We start from the raw sequence: 16,581 nt of genomic DNA, 5'->3' as shown, positions 1-16,581 counted from the left end.
GCACAGATTCCTGTTCATTCTCCTGGGACCACAGGGAAAGGCCAAGTCATATAACGAAATAGGCCGAGCCATAGCAACGCTGATGGTTGATGATGTAAGTAATTAGATTTTGAAAATGTTTTTGGCATTGAGTATGTAATATATTGGACCCTAAGGTTCAATGCTTTGTTACATTGACTACAACTGAAAACGATGCAAATGTTCTGTTGTATGTAAAATTTTCCTTAAGGTTCATCATCAACAGAAATAAATATTTAACCTGGTGAAAAAAAAAATCATTATCCTAAAACACTGGGTGTTTCATGAAGTCCACAATAATCTCCACTATCTTGTGTTGCCTGGACCAAAACTTCAGCTGCTCCACCTCTTGTCAATATGCAGACTGATGAGGCTGATGCCTCTGGTGTCATTTGCAAACTTTGTGAGTATGATAACAGGGTGGGTTGAGATGCAATCACCCATGTAGAAAGCGAACAGTGGAGAGAGAGAGAGAACACATTCTAGGGGGGCCTGTTACTGATAGTGCATGTGGATGTGGTAGTGTCCTTCAGCCTCAAAGGCTGTGACTTACCAATCAGGATACTGTAGATCCAAAGGAAAATGGCAGGAGAGACATTGGAGTGCAGAAACTTGGAGGAGATGACTTCAGGGATGATGGTGTTAAATGCAGAGCTGAAGTCCATGAACAGAACCCTTGCATAGGTCCCTGCACCGTCAAGGTGTTCCAGATTTAAAGGTCAAGTGTCATCCCTATATAAATACTAAAATAGATATTGTAATGAAAAATACATATAACATTATTCACTTCAATCTCTATACAAAAAAATATATATGAGCGGAGAGCGCGTCATCCATGCGCAAAGTTGCAGAAGTGTCATTCGATGACGTCCAAGTGGTCGCCATATTGGCTGCATCCCCTGTCCGTGATTTCACTCCAGACATTCGCCATTGAAAACACGCAGTGGACGCTACTATGGGAGATGAACACGCCCCTTCTGACACGGAAGCTCTCTTCGAAGAAGAGAACATCACACAACCGAATGAAGCTACCGGGGCAATATTACCCTATTGTTTCGAGCCATATTCAGATGATATGCTATCATGGCCAAACTGCCTCCCCATCCGATCCACTTCCGCGGCGGAGATGAGCCGTCACGGCTCATCACAGCTGGCCGGTGAGACGAGCCACCCCAGCTGACAAGGCCAGCGACCGGCTGTGATGAGCTACCCCGGCCGAGGTGACTCATTTTCGGCGCCGAGGTGATTATCATGGCGCCGAGCCAGGCCGCTTTACAGCGTTGTTCATAGCTGCCGTCCTGCGTGATGAACAACACCGCCGAGTTGGGGTGCTTTACAGCATTGTCGTCGCACGCAGCTGAGTACGGCATTGTCGGCAGCATTGTTCAGAGCCGCCGCCGTCCACGAGCCCAAGGCCCAGCCTTCCCCGAAGCCATGACCGGCGGACGTGGCTTATCGTGGAGCTGAGCCGGGCTACTTTACGGCGTTGTCGTCGCACACGGCTGAGTGTGCCATTGTCGGGAGCATTGTTCAGCGCCGCTGCCGTACGCGAGCCAACGCGGCAGCGTAGAAGGCATTTCAGTCATCAGCTGGTGCTTTTTTGTTGTCCCCTTGTAGTTGGTTTGTGATTGTAATACTTGCTAAACATATCCGTAGTCGTTATCAGCGGAGTGCTTTTCTGTAATTTCTCTTGGTAATATTGATTTCTTTTGTCATCTGGTTTCTGGTCTGATTGAACAGGACTCTGTCCCTACTTTGATAGACATTCTCTTTGGCCTGGCAAAGTTGGCAAAGTTTTGCAGTGAACCACAACTCGTTGTTATTGAACATGCAAAAGCAACCAACAAAAATTTGCTGGTACAGAAACGTCTTCACAGAAGTTGATGTAAGCTGTAACAGTGTCCGGATATTCATCCAAGCTGCCAGTTGAAGTTTCAAGGACACTCCAGTCTGTGCAGTCTAAACAGTCTTGAAGTTCCATCTTTGCTTCATTAGTCTACTTCACCTTTTTCATCACAAACTAAGCACATTGAACTTTGTGCTTGTATGTCGGTATTAAGTGAATTAAACAGCAAATGTCGTACCAGGGCAGCACCGACTGCCTTCCTTGTGTGTTGCTACATACTTGGCCATTAAAGCTGATTCTGATTCAGCGATCAGAGGAGCCCTTAACCTACATGGGGAATGGGACGGTATGAGTACTTCAGCGTGGTATAGCGTGGTCAAGAATTTAGCTTTCCCTGATGGGACAGTTAAAGCACAGCTTGTATTTATGGAGCTTGAGGTTAAGTTTAGCTTTGTTCAAGTCTTCAGGAATAATGAAGGGTGAATGTGAGCCCTTTTTTTCCCAAGTTTGTTTCCTTTATTAGCATTTGCAGTACAGCATTTTTCGTTGGTGCACCGTTTTTTTTGTTGAGTTAGAAGCACATCCACCACCTTTTGTATTCCCCAATAGCGTCATGTCATAGTCTGCTCAGTATAGGTGGAAGATATGGAGCGGTACAGTGTCGTCAGGAATGCATGCACAACGCCAAGTTTCTGTGAAGCAGAAGGCGGCAGAGTGTGCAAAGTCATTACTGGTCGTTACTGTAAGAAGATAAAGCATGTTTGTTTATTTGGGTAGAGAGCGTAGATTTGTATGGCGAAATCCTTGTTGTCACAGCCTGACCAGGATGTCAGCTCTCTTACCCCTAGTATGCCATCTAGACTTCCTTCATGCACGATAGAACTCAGCTGCTCCACTGGTCAGTAGTTCTGAGGGAAAAAAATGTTGATTTGTGAAAGTTGGCAGAAAAAGGTATTGAGGGTACTCCCCAATGCCTAACAAGTCCTCTGTCATGCAAGTCGCGAAGTGTCAGCCAAAGAGCAAAAATAACAAAAAGAAAATACTTGAGTGGTGAGCACCTGCCATCTTGGTACTTGATGCATTTTTTCTCCTGATCCCAGATGTAAGACTATAATATTACAATATTGTCTAATAATTAATCAATATGGAATCCAAAGCTTTTTTACTCCACATTTTATGCACCTTGTACAGATTTGACCATGATACAGTACACTGGCCAATATTTAGGCTTACTCAGGCACCTTGTGAGTATAATCATTCTCAGTGAAAGACGTTCTTCATTGAAAATTAGACTTGAGATTTTAAAAACAATTACTACAAAAAGAAGAGCAGAAGAATAATAAGAAGAAAAAGAAGAGCTTCAGGGAGCATTCTAACTACAAATGTTTACCTATGCTTCAGAGTTTAACGTGTAGTCCCATCACCTTTTGGTGATTACATTAGTGAGGATCAATTTAAAGGAAATTCTTTACATTTCAAACAGATTAAAGACTGATTTGAATGGCATTAAAGATTAATGGACTCACTAACGATTTTTACTGTTCTTTCATTAAATTTACTGCATAGTTAAAAAGCTGCATGTGGGGGAGATTTAAATTTGGCTGAAAAGTACTGCAACTAATTCCACACAGCCATGTCTAACTTATATATGCTCATATGGCTTAAGTTATGAAACATATGTTTCATTAATTGTTCACCATGTTATTAAACCTACACTCAGTGTGGATTGCTTGTCAAACTTTTCATAAAATGAAAGGCAGAGAAAAAGCCTTGAGGAAAAAAAAAAAAAAACCTTAGTCCAAGATGAAGTTGAGTTGTTTGTGCTGGTGGGGGAAAATCAATGAGCGTGCTGCTGCTCTTGGGAAAATATGTCTGCTATCAGTCTGGTGATTTCAAATGTTAAAGGCCACTCTGTGAGAGTCATGTTTGTTCAGTGTTGTAGTTATTAATCTCACTGAGTACAGACCTGCACTGTTGCCAGCTTCCATTCACAAAGATAGAATGGATGATGAAAATGGACTCTTTTTGCTGTCGGTTAGAATCCCTCCTATCATTTGCTTTCATGACTGATGCTCCCCCGTACTTGACTCTCAGCCTCGAGCGCATCATTAGCTGGTAACTGGCAGGTGTTCTTAAATGAAATCCAGCTGGGTTTGAAATGTCAATATGGCTTGCACAATTTATGTTTAACAAGTCTCCAAAGGACAACAGAGGTTGAAATGAGCCAAACCCCTCTTATAACAAACTCAGGATAATATACTAAAGTGCATATACAGTAGTAATGAAAGAAATGCTGATGGAATACAAACCGAGTAGGGGTCTGAGATTGACTGACTCAAGTGTGTGGAGTGCAGAGTCCAAAGCAAACATGGTGAAGCAGCATATAGCTATCATGTTGCAAAAAAAATGGAATAAGTTGCAAACAGAGGTGGCGTCAGCCCCAAGTGTGAGTGTTTTACAGTATAATCATGTAAAGTGCATTGAATCACCTTCTGTATGCAAATACATTTTCTTTACTTTGCTTACCGCATCCATTATACTGATCACCATAACATATTCCCAATGAAATACTGTAATCTCTCTCTGTTTTCCTCTCCTAGCTCTTCAGCGACGTAGCTTACAAAGCCCGAGACCGTGAGGACCTCATTGCGGGCATAGATGAGTTTTTGGATGAGGTGATTGTGCTCCCACCCGGGGAATGGGATCCCAAAATCCGTATTGAGCCACCCAAAAAAGTTCCTTCCGCAGACAAAAGGTTGGAGTTGTTTTTTTTTTGTTTTTTTTTTTTTTAGGAATGTGCTCGAAATAGTCACACATTTTAATGGCTTAACCATTGTATGTCATTTTTACAAAAAAAATTTTCCAGGAAGTCAGTGTTCTCCTTAAATGAATTGGGCCAGATGAATGGTACAGCAGGAGGAGGAGGAGGAGGCCTGGTTGAGGATGAAATGCCGGCACAACATGAACTAGGAGAGGAACTGGCCTTCACTGGACGGTGAGTTCCCAAATGTGACTGTTCATTAATCTTTTTAATTCTTTGGGTTTCCCAAGGTGTCATGTTTATTTGTGTATAATTACAACCCCCCAAAAGAAACATGCAATCCCCTTACCATAAAAATATGTTTGTTTTTTTTCCCTTTTAATTATCTGGCAGACCAACACGGCTTTGCTTCACAATTTGAAAGCAGGCGTGCTGTATTTTTTTAACTTTGCCTGGGTCAGCTAAATATCGTATTTAAATCTAGCGCTGGTTTTATTAGGAAATATACAGCACAAGAACAATAACAACAAAACAATTTAAAAAAAATCATTTTACAAAGATATTATTCTTAATTTAAATTGTCAGAGAGTTATTAATGCAACCATAAAAGAATTGTGGGTGTAGTTTCTAGTGGTGTACAAGGTAAATCTAGCATGTGAACTTTTCAGGGACTTCAGATACGAATTACCCTCCATTCATCATGCAATACCTTGCAATTAGTCTGCAAACAAAAATCATTCCGAATGGCACACCTTGGATAAAATCAGTTGGAAACTGCGCACATAGAGACGATATTAATATATTTGCTGCTCTCCACATTACAATGCCTCTCTACGTGTACATCAGAATCACTAACAGTTTTGTCTATGTCATAGGTTCTGTGGTGGATTGTACCTGGACATAAAGCGTAAACTGCCATGGCTGCCCAGTGACTTCTACGAGGGTTTCCACATTCAGTCCATTTCTGCCGTGCTCTTCATCTACTTGGGCTGCATCACTAATGCAATTACCTTTGGTGGCCTTCTGGGAGATGCCACAGAAAACTACCAGGTAAAACAACGCACATGGCCTCTTCTTTAGTTGGCTGTAGGAAAGTAAATACTGACATTGAGCAACAAATTTGTTTCTCTCTCGTTTTTTTTTTATTTTTGTGGTGCATGTGTGTACATTCACAGATTGGCTCGCATATACAATTGTAGAAGATTGCTTGTTTTAGATACAAATATAGTGAGGAACTTTGTAAATTGACTACTAATTGGCAAAAAAATAACAAGAAAGTGGAAAAAAAGCTCTGATATGTTGCATTAAGACATTCATAAAAATATAACTATATTTTTTTACGTTTTGGAAATTATTATCACTCATTATATCGGACAATTTTGAGGAAAAAATCTTTAGAAACACTTTAAAGAACGCTAATTTTAAAGATAAATTTAGACTGATACATTTATTATTAAAGAGACCCAGTGACTGGATAGAAATCACTTTAACTTGAAATATCACCAAGGTAAAAATCATCACAAAAGTGCCACATATCAATTAATTGTATTGCCATTATCCATCCATCCATCTTCTTAGCTACTTATCCTCATAAGGGTCACGGGAGTGCTACAGCCTACCCCAGCTGTTAACAGGCAGGAAGCAGGGTACACCCTGAACTGGTTGCCAGCTAATCGCAGGGCACATCGCCATCATTACATGATCAATCTTATGAGTGGACACCGTGGTCAGCTTTAGTAGTTTAGTTCACGTCATCTTTCTTGCTTTCCTTGTAAACTTTTTTAACAATAAAGCCTCACTCATAGTCATCTTCATCCTACAACATTATCTGTCTGTCCCTCTCGCCCTCCACAGGGTGTCATGGAAAGTTTCCTCGGTACAGCTCTGGCTGGCTCTGTGTTCTGTCTGCTTAGTGGTCAGCCGCTCATCATTCTCAGCTCAACTGGACCCATCCTCATCTTTGAAAAGCTCCTATTTGAATTCAGCAAGTGAGCCTCTTTACCAACAAATGACAATGCAATAGACAGGAATTATGGGTTTTAAGTGGAGACATATCCTGTAAACATACAAATAATTGGAATCTGAAAGTACATGTGAATAATCACTCATATAGGATTTAAATTCAATTACGTCCATGTTGATTCAGTAAAGCTACGGATCTCCCGGTGATCTAAGAAAAAGACAAAACCCCTGAATTTTTATATTTAGGTTGAATTTTATTTAATCTCCTCTGTGCGAAGAAATCCAATTTTGATGGAAATGACTTACCATGTTACGGTTTAATTTTTATCATGTTTTTGTATTTCCTGAAAGATTCAAGTCTTTCACTATTGTTTAAGTGTTTATCACTTGCGGCCCACTGTACCGTGTTGCCAATTACAGTAATAGTAACATTGCATGACTCAACTTTTAAACTCGTTGTATCAAAAATTGTAAAGCTTCACCCCTTAATGGCAAATATGAAACTTAAAGATATCTCTTAAGGTAGAGGTACACTAGCAAAAGAAATTCAAGGAAAAGAAAAATAATCATCGTAATGTTATGTTTGACGATGTGTCAATGCGCCTCAACGATGCTTTTATTGTCGGGTGGTGCTCGCTTTTTTTCTGCAATCTGGGCTCTTGGGTTGCTTTCCCTTCATCACATAGGTCATTCCCATCTGAAATATCTCCTCCAAAAACCGCATCCATTTTTATTGCTACGTGAATGACACGCAGCGCTACCTCTCCTGCAAATGCAATTCTTTCCCACTGACTCAAAGAAACTTCCCCATTCACGTTTTTGTGATGTTAATAGTGTTGAGTCATCCAATGATTGTGCATGGGTTGAATGAAGAGGGTTAAGAGGCCCCAATCAGCTACAAGCAGATCATTTTTTTTTTTTTTTTTTTTTAAATAATGTTGAGTAGTTCAATTTCAATAGTGAAGCAGGCAGATACCAGAATGGAACCGTTCATAGAGCTGGTTGCAATTTAGAAGGGCATGTAGTGAAGAAGCAACAGTTTTCTCAAGAATCCAATATTCTTTCACAGAATTAGAAGTTTGGAAATAGGAGGGAGCATTGGGGTTTTGGGGATTGGCACAAGGTTTCCTGAATATTGGCGTGACATCAGATTGGTGGATGAGAGAACAGTGGCTTTGACAAAAAATATTTGAAGGGGGTCTAACAGTGTAACACTTTGGATCTTCTAATGCTACAATATATAATATATATATATCGGAAAATTTATTAAAACATTGTGAAACCAAATTCTTGCTATGTATTCAGCTCAATAACAAAATTTGCTCCAGTATCCTTTTTCACAATAATTTTCGTTGAACTCTTTAGTATCTAATTTCTTTGGCGTTACGGGGGTAAGTTTGTCCTGGAGGGGCTTTAGGGCCTTGAACGCTTTATATGTTGGATCTTGACTCACTTCAGCAATTCATTCACCACACATCCTTGATTTTGTCCTTTCTGAAGGAATAACAACATTGATTACATGGAGCTGCGCCTGTGGATAGGTATCCACTCGTGCTTGCAGTGTTTCATCCTGGTGGCGACTGATGCCAGTTACATTATCAAGTACATGACACGTTTCACTGAAGAGGGCTTCTCCAGTCTCATTTCCTTCATCTTCATCTCTGATGCAATCAAGAAGATGGTGGGCTCCTTCAAATACTACCCTATCAACACCAACTTCAAGCCAGACTATGTCACTGCTTACAAGTGCGAGTGCTTGGCCCCAGACCCGAGTGAGTTTATTCTTTCTTTCAGGGACAAGTACATTGATCATAAAAATTCTAGGAGTACAGAACAAAATCAACCTACTAATGTGCACCCTGCCAACCACATGAGTTTGAACACTGATCGTTTTAACGTTAATGCCAGATAAAGCAATTATTCATTGTAAGCGCACAGATGTTTGTTTTATTTTAAAATGTTTTAGCAGTGCAGCTGAAAACAGAATCCTGCACAGCTTCATTTTATGACAATCAACAATTCTTTAAAGCAAAACCATTCCTTCTCCTGCAGGTCCAAGTAAAGGTTTTATAACATTAAGGGAAGTCTAAAGGCCCAACACTGTCAGGGGCCCAAGAAAATACCATAATAATTTGGGCAATCGAAGTGGTGGTGCCCCAAATCCGTGGCAGCTCAGCCACATTTATTTTCTTGGACATAGAATACAGCGCAATAGAATTCCATGAAAACAGCTGCATTAGTGGAATTTCTTAGTGTCCATCTTTTTGAGACATGTCAACAGTGGACAGATAGTTGACGATGTGTGTCAGAGAAATCCCACGATTGGAGTCAGAAAAATTTGAAATCCAAGCTTCAAACTTCAACTTTTCCCCAGGAGCCCCCTCACCCAAAGATCATTGTACGTCAGGCATTAAAAAAGGGAATATGTGTGTAATGCATTAAAAGACCTTGCAGCCAGGCAGGACCACCACAGCAAGCCCTGCATTAATGCCCCCCGGACCCCCCACCTCAGTCCTGGAACTTTTCTGGCACACCTCATATTGATGACACAGATTGACTGTAAAACACGTCGTAATTTCTACAGACATTGATTTCCGTAACTGATTTGTCTCTTGTTTGCTTTTGGCATGCTTCAACAATTTGGCTCCCATCTCTTCCAAGTGAGTCCCCATTTTATTGGATGGCATGCCCCGCAGACAGCATTCTGCTGCCTTCTCATTATGATGTTGTGCATTTCTTTTCTATTCCCTTCTGTTTCCCCTCCTCATCTGCTCTTTATGTCTCATTAAACCCTTGGCCTCAACCTGTCCTCTCCGACTCACAAACAGTGGCGGCAATGATCTTCAATGGTTTAGTTCCAATGCCAGATAACAGCTCTAGTGTCTCTGGGGTAAGTGCTTATTTTCGCTGAGTTTTCCTAATACTTTTTTGGATCCATTAATTTCCAGTTGAAAGTAGAGTCCCAGTTATCGATATCTTGTTTTTCCCAATGAGTACTCTGCCATCATAATTGGTGGCTGTATTGCTGTCCTGTTATTTTCTTTCCTTTTATCACCATCCATCCGACCATCCTCACAATCCTTCTGTCTTGCGTGGACTGCAATGTTGCATCTGTGCTGGCACATGTTGCTTTCTGCTTGGAAGTCTGAAAAAAGCACGTTCATTTTGTTCACTGTCTTTATCTCTGCACCACTGCTGCCCAACCAACCGCAGTTGAATGTGACAGCTCTGGACTGGAGCCAGCTGAGTAAGAAGGAGTGTTTGAAGTACGGTGGATCTTTGGTGGGGAATTCCTGCAAGTATGTCCCAGATCTGGCACTTATGTCCTTCATCCTCTTCTTTGGAACATACTCCATGACTGTCACCCTCAAGAAGTTCAAGTTCAGCCGTTACTTTCCCACCAAGGTGACTAAGTGACCCAATAGTAGCTGTATGTCTGTCTTGTAGTCCACCCTCGCCCTGATTACAAAGTGCTCCAGGTCTCTGAGAGTTGAAGGTACCTTCTCCAGACTGCATGTTTCATCTCCCTCCACAGGTATTAAACAGAATTTAGATCAAGGCTCATATAGGGACAACTCTGAATAGACCAATGTTTTATTCTTTACCATTGTTTGGTGTTTGTACCCACTCATTTTGGGTTTTATCCTGTTGAAAGACCCAAACCTGTCGCTGTAATGAAGCTTTCTGATGCTGGTCAGCACATTTTGTTTCAGAGTCCCTTGATTGCCTTGAAGTTTTATTGTACCATCCAACCCTAACCCTATCTTCTTTTCCAGACCAAGCAAAGCAGCCTTAGAATATGACCAAGCCTCTTCACAATAGTTTTTTTTTTTTTTTTGTAGACATGTCACAGTCACATGAACAAAATAAAACATTACCTGAATGGACTTTTCTTAAATGTACATTCAGAGGCACAAAAGTTCTGGGAGATTGTCTTTTTGCCCTTTCATATCACCTACAAATTCAACATCTCAAAAATGAAGCATACATTAAAATAATTAGAAATACTTACTTACTTACTTACTTTGAAACAGGAAGGAGACTTGGTTATGTTTTGTAGCTGTATTGGTGCATCTGATGCTGTCAAATGTCAAGGCTATCACAATATTCTAGAGCAAAATAGGTTGCCCAATTTTAGAAAGCTTAGTATTAGCTGCAGAATACCCGGATCGGTTTTCCAACAGGATCAAAAAGAAAGAACCAAAACACAGGAAAAAAAACATTGAAGAATGATTACTAAGGGCAAATTATCTGGCTATTCTGATGTAGTCTTGGATGAGCCCTGATCTAAACCCCATTGAATATGCGTGGAAGAAGCTGAAACGAGCAATCCCAAGAGAAGAACCTTTCAATTTTGAGAGTGACAGAAATTATTTTTAGTTATTACCTCAGAAGTTTATGCAACTCAATAACTGGCCATTTTTGTTTTTGAAAAAAAATGGTGAGACTAGAAAAATGTTGAGTGTGGAGACATAATGCATAAATAACAGCCATAGCATGAGTGGTACTATGTCCGTTTTAAAATTAAATGTTGAACATTAAGCAAACTTGGTTATAAGAACACATACGGTATATATCTGTATAATAAACTATTGTTTGTGGTGTTTTATTTTAACGACACTGATGAAAACAAAATTTGAATTACTCATGATAATAAAGTGAACCACATGGTTGTTATTGGACAGCGGTGGTATATTTAGAATACAACTTACAATAATGTAGAATAAATTGGAGCCCTGTAAAACTGTCCCAATAGGGTGAGAAGGCAACATTTGGTATTTTTTTAATAAAACACAATCTGTGAAAAGTATAAAAAGTTTTTATCCTTTCTCTGCGGCGTAATAACTCCGCAGTCCGTCAGTAAGCCACTCAGACAAATCTAAAACGCATATTGCCAAAATCAATTGTCATGAAGGTATGTTGGGATGTCTGAGGGAACCAGTTTCTAAATTCCGCCTTCCTGGGGAAACATGCTCAGAATGACAATTTATAATGCCCCCTGTACTGCGTAACGGGGGCATTGTCACCCCTGCAGAACCAAAGCCAAGCGACTGTTAAACATCATCAAGCCACACTGCGCACTGCACAACCAGCAAAATCACAATGCTGATGCGTGAGAATAGTTATCTAGAAATCAGCCCTAAAAATATGCAAAAATAAATAAATAAATATGTCTTTCCACTTTAAATGTTTGAATGAGGAAACGGCCAACCTTTTAGTGGATGCCGGTTAAAAGATTTCCAGAGGTTTATTGTCATAGAGAGCAGAAATGCAATGGTTCAACTCTTACCTCACATCACAGAACAGAATAAAAAATATCTAAATACACTAAAATTAAACTATTGAACTTCAGGTAATAATACAATACATCTGAGCCAATTAGTACATGTATTATGTTGCTATTAAGAGTGTAGATGTATGCAAATGTGAAGCTCAGCAAGACTGCCACAGTGGCAAAATATTCACAGATGTGCAAAGACAGTTTACAGTGTAAAAGTACATATAAAGTAAATATACGCGAATATTTCAACACAGGATTAGGCTCCGAGAGGACAATGTGTTTCAACCACAATATATCATAGTAAAGCTAAACTCTACAAATCAAAACGTTTGGACCCAGCAATCAGTCACATTAAATGAATAAACAATCTTCATTTGGTGATTGTTTGACTGTTTACATGTAAGCAACTTAAGCTAATTCCCATGTTTTCTGTTTGACCTTGTCGAAGTGTTAAATTGTTGATTGCATAGTTGAACTGGTTGGTCATAATGTTTGTTTTCTGTCTCTTTTTTTCAGCTGAGGAAACTCATCAGTGACTTTTCTATCTTTATGTCGATCATGACGTTTGTGGGCCTTGACATGTTGATTGGCCTCAAAACCCCCAAGTTGATTGTACCAACAGAATTCAAGGTACAGGCTATATCCATACACCCCCCCCCCCAAAAAAAAAAAAAAAATAATGAAAAATGTTGGCTGTAGCAGGTTCCATAGATTACTGCAAAACGATCAAGAACATTTTGTAATTGTGGCATGATTTTTTTTCAGCTTGATTCAAAACTGGCCATTTCATTACACTAAGCTCTAATTTTGCGTGTAGACTTGAATCTCGCACAGGGTGCTTGTCATTTTCCAAACAGGTGGGAACTTAAATAATTGATTACAACACTAATGATGCAGTTACTCAGCGTGTTGCATCTTCTCTTATAACAGCTCACTGTGAAAATATATCACATTATGCCAAAAATAGCCACAAGGAGGAATACAAAGGTCACACGCATGCAACATGTTTCCGCTAATTGCTTTGTATTTAAAGAGGCTCTTCACTGTTTGTTACGTCATTGTATAGCATATACTACAGCATACTGCTGTCAGCAGAAGCTTTCATATAACTCTGCCATAGTTGGATGAGCGAAACAAATTGTGAGGCTGTCGATACCCCCGTTGATTGTGTTCATTTGAATCCATCATGAAAATGGGCAACTATTCCAAAAACAATGAAGGGTAAAGAATGGACAAGCAATTTCAACATGTAAATACTAGTATAACAAAAGAAAATGAGAATTTTCAAAAAGATGATGTGGCTTCCAATTACTGTAAACACATTTCCTGACTGGATCATTGAATATTTAATGACAAGATGATATTCCGCAATAAGTCCCAAGACTTTTCTCATCTCTTCCTAGCCTACTCGGCCAGATCGTGGCTGGCTGGTGTTGCCGTTTGGCAAGAACCCCTGGTGGGTTTATCTGGGCAGTTTTGTCCCTGCCCTCCTTGTCACCATCCTCATCTTCATGGACCAGCAAATCAGTGCTGTCATTGTCAACCGCAAGGAAAACAAACTGAAGGTACAATACGGTACTTCATTTCCTAATCAAAATTTGGTTGTAAATGGAACTTGCTCAGAAATAATTAGATTCTTGTCTGCCAGAGAAGGGTGGCGTTGAATCCCAATGCAGGTTGTAGAAATGCTTCCAAAGTTCCACATAGGTACCCTTGAGCAAGAACCCTAAACCTTCCAAACTCCCAAGGGGTTGAACTCCTGAGTTGTTGTCATGGATAAAACAAAACAAATTAACTGCAGTAGATTGAAAACAGAATTTCTATGTAGGGTTCAAAATAGTACTTTTTAAAGTAAATCAAAACAATAAAATCCCATTAAATATAACTGCATATATTGTATCTCCATGTTTTCTATATGTTGCATCCTCAACTGACCTTTCAGATATTATTATTATTATATACTATATATATTATTATATACTGGTACTGTATAACTAATTTAACTAAGCCAAAGTTCTTCTTTGAACAATGGAGGCTTCACATTGTACATTGTACCTGAAAAGTACCACATGAAGAATAATGCAAAAAAAAAAAAAAGGGGGCAATAGCTTACTGTTAACTATGATTCTGTGGCCCCTCTCCCTGTAGAAAGGTTGCGGCTATCATTTGGATCTATTCTGGGTAGGGGTCCTGATGGCCGCTTGTTCCTTCTTGGGTTTGCCCTGGTATGTCGCTGCCACCGTCATCTCCATCGCACACATAGACTCGCTGAAGATGGAAAGCGAGTCCAGTGCTCCCGGTGAGCAGCCACAGTTCCTCGGAGTCAGGTCAGCAAATAGCAATAAAAAAGACAATTGCATGTACTGGATGGATGAAATAAAAATCATTTGAAAAGAAGAAAAGACAAATTGATATTTTTGTGTGTTCTCTATTAATATTGGCATTACAGAGAACAACGAGTGACTGGCATACTAGTGTTTGTTCTCACTGGGGTCTCCATCTTCCTTGCTCCAGTATTGAAGGTATGAAGAACACTGGGAATGAGGCACATATGCTATGAATATCCTTCTTTTTATTTATGCATGAAATTTTAAAGCACAAGGCTTAAGAGTGAAGAAAGCAAATGCTACCACCTTAAATCAATTGTAGTAATGTCTTGAAGTGTATTTATTTTATTTTATTATTTTTCAATTAATTATCTGTGTCTTAGTTAGCTGGCTAGTTCCTGCTTCATGGAGGATGACAGACAGGAGGAGCTATTTTGATTCTGCTGGGTGGATGGTTCCCCGGACTCAAACAATTAAAATAAATTGCATGTTGTATTTTCCCTTGGCTCGTGCACCATCCCTTTACTATTTACAATTTTAATCCAATATGTCTGAATACCGGCTCTCAAAAAGGATCATTAAAACAACTGAAGTGATTGTGGACTGAGACTTAAACAGGACTGTATTTTGGCTTTTTTTCTCCCACATGCATTGTAGTGGGGTTAAACTTTACAGTTTATTAGAAGATTTTGCCTGTCCTCTCTGTAGTTCATCCCGATGCCTGTGTTGTACGGTGTCTTCCTCTACATGGGAGTAGCTTCCCTCAGCGGAATTCAGGTATGCTATGAGCCAAAATGTGTCCTAGTGTCTGGGGCGTGGCCAGGCCACTCCCTTTGCACGTGGCTTCTCCTGGCAGCAGTACCTCACCTGTGTCTCATTGACGTGAAATATGTCTTGTATATATGCCTCGTGTTTTGTGTTGGTGAGTTGCCAGTTTGTTGTGTGTGTGTGTGTGTGTGTGTGGGCTGGAGTGCATTTACGAGCTTCTTGTGAGTGATTTGCCTCGTTGCCATGTCCCAGCATTCTAGTACCACCGTAGTCTGTCAAGTCTTGTTTTAATGTTTCAAGTTTTACACCTTGTAGTCATCTGACCTCATTCCTTGTTTTTGGCCCTTGCCTTTTGTATTTATTATTTCCTCGGTTAATTGATGGAGAGGAGGAATGAAGTCATTGGAAGCTGTCAAAACAAACCAACCCAGCAGGCAGATAAACACCTGACTGCTTGCACACTTAAACAAATTATACGTGATTGCATGCAGTCACCAACCACATTACTATCACTATTATTAGTATTTTACCTGCCATGAAAACAACAGTTATCATACGCAGTCTGAGCTGTGACACATAAGCGAACCCTACAAATAATCAGTGATTGCTCATTCATTTTATAGGTCTGCATTCAATTAACTTCTTCACCCCTCTGCCACATGGTTCAATAATTCATGCTCATATAATGTATTCCATCTGGACCTGTATGACGAGTGACCCAAGATGACATCTGCAACCATTTGACTGGGTACTTGAAACTGACACAACCTTGTTTTAATTATCATCCTTAGTTCTGGGACAGGATTAAATTGTACATGATGCCATCCAAGCATCAACCTGACCTTTCCTACCTGCGCCATGTTCCTCTGAGAAGGGTGCACCTGTTCACCCTGATCCAGATCATATGCCTGGCTGTACTGTGGATACTCAAATCTACCTTTTTAGCTATCATCTTTCCAGTTATGGTATGTAATTATCATGAATATAACTACTACTGTATTGTATATTTCAAGTTGGTTATTAGATTAAATCTCTTCTGCATGCTCCAGAAATAGTGAGATTCATGGCTGCTACAACAATACATTCGCCTGTAGTACACTGATGATCTACATAATTATACAATATTAATTATACATGTGATTCATGTTAATGTCATCTTAAAATGCCATCCGACTGCATCATATACAGTACAGCCCATAACCTGCCTATGAGACAAATGTTGGTGACAATGTGAAAACGTGTGTGTTGCATTAAACTTCAGATCCATGAGAATGTGTATGTGCCTTTTGTTGTATTAAACTTTAGATCCTGGGACTGATGGTTGTCCGCAAAATGCTGGACTTGGTCTTCTCCCAGCATGACCTTGCTTGGCTGGATGACCTTCTGCCGGAAAAAGAGAAAAAGAAAGATGACGACAAGAAAGGGGGGAAAGACAAGAAAAAGCCCAAATTGGAAGCCAGTGAAGAAGCGGTGAGGAATATGACGTTTTACTGCCCCCTGCAGGCCATATCTGAATTTGTATTTGTGTGTTTGTGTGCGTGTGTGTATTGACTTGCAGGATAAGTACAGCCCTTACTCCAACCATTCACCAAGTTCTGATTCAGATTTGGATCGCAGG

General features: G+C 40.0%; 1 protein-coding gene across 2 annotated transcripts in view; it reads left to right on the top strand.

Annotated features, from left to right (window-relative positions):
* The window catches only part of slc4a5a (solute carrier family 4 member 5a), a 34,886-nt gene that overhangs the window by 14,259 nt on the left and 4,046 nt on the right, over positions 1-16,581 (top strand). Inside the window, exons 8-23 of one of the 2 annotated variants that reach the window (XM_061818564.1) lie at positions 7-94; positions 4,465-4,619; positions 4,731-4,859; positions 5,501-5,675; positions 6,480-6,613; positions 8,088-8,359; positions 9,443-9,477; positions 9,801-9,992; positions 12,385-12,498; positions 13,272-13,433; positions 14,017-14,195; positions 14,318-14,390; positions 14,904-14,972; positions 15,755-15,928; positions 16,269-16,433; positions 16,522-16,580. In XM_061818564.1, the coding sequence (XP_061674548.1) occupies positions 7-94; positions 4,465-4,619; positions 4,731-4,859; positions 5,501-5,675; positions 6,480-6,613; positions 8,088-8,359; positions 9,443-9,477; positions 9,801-9,992; positions 12,385-12,498; positions 13,272-13,433; positions 14,017-14,195; positions 14,318-14,390; positions 14,904-14,972; positions 15,755-15,928; positions 16,269-16,433; positions 16,522-16,580 (2,175 nt within the window). Of the gene's footprint in view, positions 1-6; positions 95-4,464; positions 4,620-4,730; positions 4,860-5,500; positions 5,676-6,479; positions 6,614-8,087; positions 8,360-9,415; positions 9,478-9,800; positions 9,993-12,384; positions 12,499-13,271; positions 13,434-14,016; positions 14,196-14,317; positions 14,391-14,903; positions 14,973-15,754; positions 15,929-16,268; positions 16,434-16,521; position 16,581 lie in introns of both variants that reach the window. The other variant, XM_061818563.1, reaches the window with a different exon arrangement.

Source organism: Syngnathoides biaculeatus, chromosome 4 (assembly GCF_019802595.1).
Source record: "Syngnathoides biaculeatus isolate LvHL_M chromosome 4, ASM1980259v1, whole genome shotgun sequence".
NCBI lineage: Eukaryota > Metazoa > Chordata > Actinopteri > Syngnathiformes > Syngnathidae > Syngnathoides > Syngnathoides biaculeatus.
Note: the sequence above shows the minus strand (reverse complement) of the source record. Positions and strands in the feature narration are given on the sequence as shown.